At 34.4% G+C, this 3,289-nt stretch overlaps 1 protein-coding gene across 1 annotated transcript; it reads left to right on the plus strand.

Moving 5' to 3' along the window:
* Positions 1 to 2,332: 2,332 nt before the first annotated feature.
* Positions 2,333 to 3,212, plus strand: LOC122901950 (40S ribosomal protein S3a-like). The gene is given in 2 exon segments (XM_044241004.1): positions 2,333 to 2,475; positions 2,477 to 3,212. Coding segments are annotated over 2 exon segments (795 nt in total). The 5' UTR covers positions 2,333 to 2,361; the 3' UTR covers positions 3,158 to 3,212.
* Positions 3,213 to 3,289: the final 77 nt, after the last annotated feature.

Genomic DNA, 3,289 nt, shown 5'->3' on the forward strand with positions numbered 1-3,289 from the left:
AAAGAGAGAAAAGATAGGCTGTGCAAAGTATGTTTAGAAATCTTTCCATTATTATGTAACTTTCTTGCCGAAAAAATGTTTCACCTCTTAGAACTCATTTATCTGTCTACTTAGACTTGGAGAAAGATTTTTTTTAAACTCTTCTAAATGAAGAATATCAGTATTTTTTAAACCATCTGCCAAATATAGAGAGAAACAACATCCACAGATAAGTGAAGATGGAAACTTCCTAACCAAATATTAAGAAAAACTTTGCATAATTGGTACCAGAACTATTTAAAAAATAAAGATACCATCATTTGTAAGTACACCCAACAATACACATCTTTCATTTTTGTATTTTATGTTATCATGAGGTATCTTTTTCAGCTGTGATCATCATTAAAATGAAATATAGAAATAAACTGAATTTAGAACTAGGCTTTCAAGTAGTTGTATTATAAGCTGTTAAACCAAAATTTTAAAACATGATGAAATGTATTTCATGTCTTAGTAAACTCACTGCAAAGATTGCTTAACATTAACAGTGCTTATAATATCTCATATTAATAATTATTGCTTTATTAAACATTTAGATATTCTAAAGGGGTATGGAGAAATTTTACAGCCTTAAATGCTTATAATGATAAAGAATAAAGGCTGAGAATTAGCAAGGTAGGTACGCTCCTAAAGGAGCAAAAAGAGGAGCAGGGGAAAAAAATAGAAAGTAGAGGAAGAAAATTATAATAAAGATAGCAAACATATACACTCATGGTGAGCATAGCGTAACACAGTTATTGAATCACTATATTGCACACTGAAACTAATGTAACATTGTGTCAGCTATGTTTCAGTAAAATAAATACGTGAATACATAAATCAATGAGTTTAGAAAGGTAGATTTTTTTAAAAAAAGGATAGAAATATTAATGGGAGGAAATCTTATACCAAATGAGGATCAACAAATCCAAAAATTGATTATTTGAAAAGACAAATATTGCCAAACCTCTGGCAAGCCTGGACAAGAAAAAAGATAAATCATTCATAAATAATGTTAGGAATAAAAAGGATACATAACTATAGTTGTAGAAGAGATTTAAAATTCTTTGTAATAATACTATGTACAACTTCATGTCAAAGTCATAAGTGAAATACACAAATTACTAGAAAAATTTTCATGATCGAAATTGACTCAAGAAGAAAGGGAAAACCATAATGACCTTATAGACATTAAAGAAATTGAATTCACAAAAGTAATTGAGCTAATTCAAAATATTCTCTCAGAAAAAAATACTAGACATTATTTTACTGTTGACTTCTAACTAACATTCAAGGATTAAACAATTTCAAGTTTTACAATATTTTAGATTATAGAAAAAGAGAGACTAATTCCAAATTCCTATCACGATGCTAGCTTAACCTTGATGTCTAAACTTGGCCAGGACCAATTGGAGAAAGGAAGAATATTGGCTAATCTCAGTCATGGACATAGAAGAAAAACCTTGAAGAAAAACCTTAAACAAAATATTAGCAACTTGTAGCCAGTAATGTATGAAAATATAATTTTTTTAAGATTTTATTTATTTGACAGAGAGAGGTCACAAGTAGGCAGAGAGGCAGGCAGAGAGAGAGGAGGAAGCAGGCTCCCTGCTGAGCAGAGAGCCCGATGCGGGACTCGATCCCAGGACCCTGAGATCATGACCTGAGCCGAAGGCAGCGGCTCAACCCACTGAGCCACTCAGGCGCCCCTGAAAATATAATATTTTATGACCAAGTTAGATTTATTCAGAATATAAGGTTGCCCCAATGTTAAAAAGTCAAGTAATATGACAGCTTCAAAAGGGAAACCATGGTTTCTCAGAATATGCAGAAAAAGAATTCAATAAAATCCAGTTACCATAGTAGCCAAAGTAAGGAAAGAGCCCAAACATTAATCAATTGATGAATCAATGAAGAAGATGTGGTATATATAGAGAGAGATAGAGATAATGGAATATTAGTGAGCTACAAAAAAATAGAATGAAATCTTGCCATTTGTAAAGATGTGGATAGAACTAGAGATTGTAATGAACAGAGGGAGAAAAAAAGAGAGGCAAACCAAGAAACAGACTCTTAACCACAGAGAACAAACTGAGGGTTACTGGAAGGGAGGTGGGCAGGCAGATGGGCTAAATGAGTGATGGGCTTTAAGGAGGGCACTTTTGGGGATGAGACTGGGTGTTATATATAAGTGATGAATCACTAAATTCTACCCCTGAATATAAAGTAAAAGATAAATAAATGTATTGGTTGTTTAAAGAAAAATAAAAATCCAGTTACCATTCAGAAGTATAAAACAGGCATGAGTTTTACTTCTGCCCTTTTGGCTCCCTGAGCAGCGCCATGGCGGTCGGCAAGAACAAGCGCCTTACGAAAGGCGGCAAAAAGGGAGCCAAGAAGAAAGTGGTTGATCCATTTTCTAAGAAAGATTGGTATGATGTGAAAGCACCAGCTATGGTTCAATATAAGAAATATTGGAAAAACGTTAGTCACAAGAACTCAAGGAACCAAAATCGCTTCTGATGGCCTCAAGGGTCGTGTTTTTGAAGTGAGTCTTGCTGATCTGCAGAATGATGAAGTTGCATTTAGAAAATTCAAGCTAATTACTGAGGATGTCCAGGGCAAAAACTGCCTGACCAATTTCCATGGCATGGATCTTACCCGGGACAAAATGTGCTCCATGGTCAAAAAATGGCAGACCATGATCGAAGCTCATGTTGATGTCAAGACTACCGATGGTTATTTGCTTCATCTATTTTGTGTTGGTTTTACTAAAAAACGCAATAATCAAATTCGGAAGACCTCTTACGCTCAGCATCAACAGGTCCGCCAAATTTGGAAAAAGATGATGGAGATCATGACCCGAGAGGTTCAGACAAATGACTTGAAAGAAGTGGTCAATAAGTTGATTCCAGACAGCATTGGAAAAGATAGAGAAAAAGCTTGTCAGTCTATTTATCCACTCCATGATGTCTTCGTTAGAAAAGTAAAAATGCTGAAGAAGCCCAAGTTTGAATTGGGAAAGCTCATGGAGCTTCATGGTGAAGGTAGTAGTTCTGGAAAAGCTACTGGGGATGAGACCGGTGCTAAAGTGGAACGAGCTGATGGATATGAGCCACCAGTCCAAGAATCTGTTTAAAATTCAGACATTCAATGGTGACAAATAAAAAATTTATTTGTGAAAAAAAAAAAAAGAAGTATAAAACAAACACCTCAACAACTAACAATAGAAGAGAACATTTTTAATCTGTTTAAGGTATACATCCATGGA

Source organism: Neovison vison, chromosome 3 (genome assembly GCF_020171115.1).
Source record: "Neovison vison isolate M4711 chromosome 3, ASM_NN_V1, whole genome shotgun sequence".
NCBI classification, from domain to species: domain Eukaryota; kingdom Metazoa; phylum Chordata; class Mammalia; order Carnivora; family Mustelidae; genus Neogale; species Neogale vison.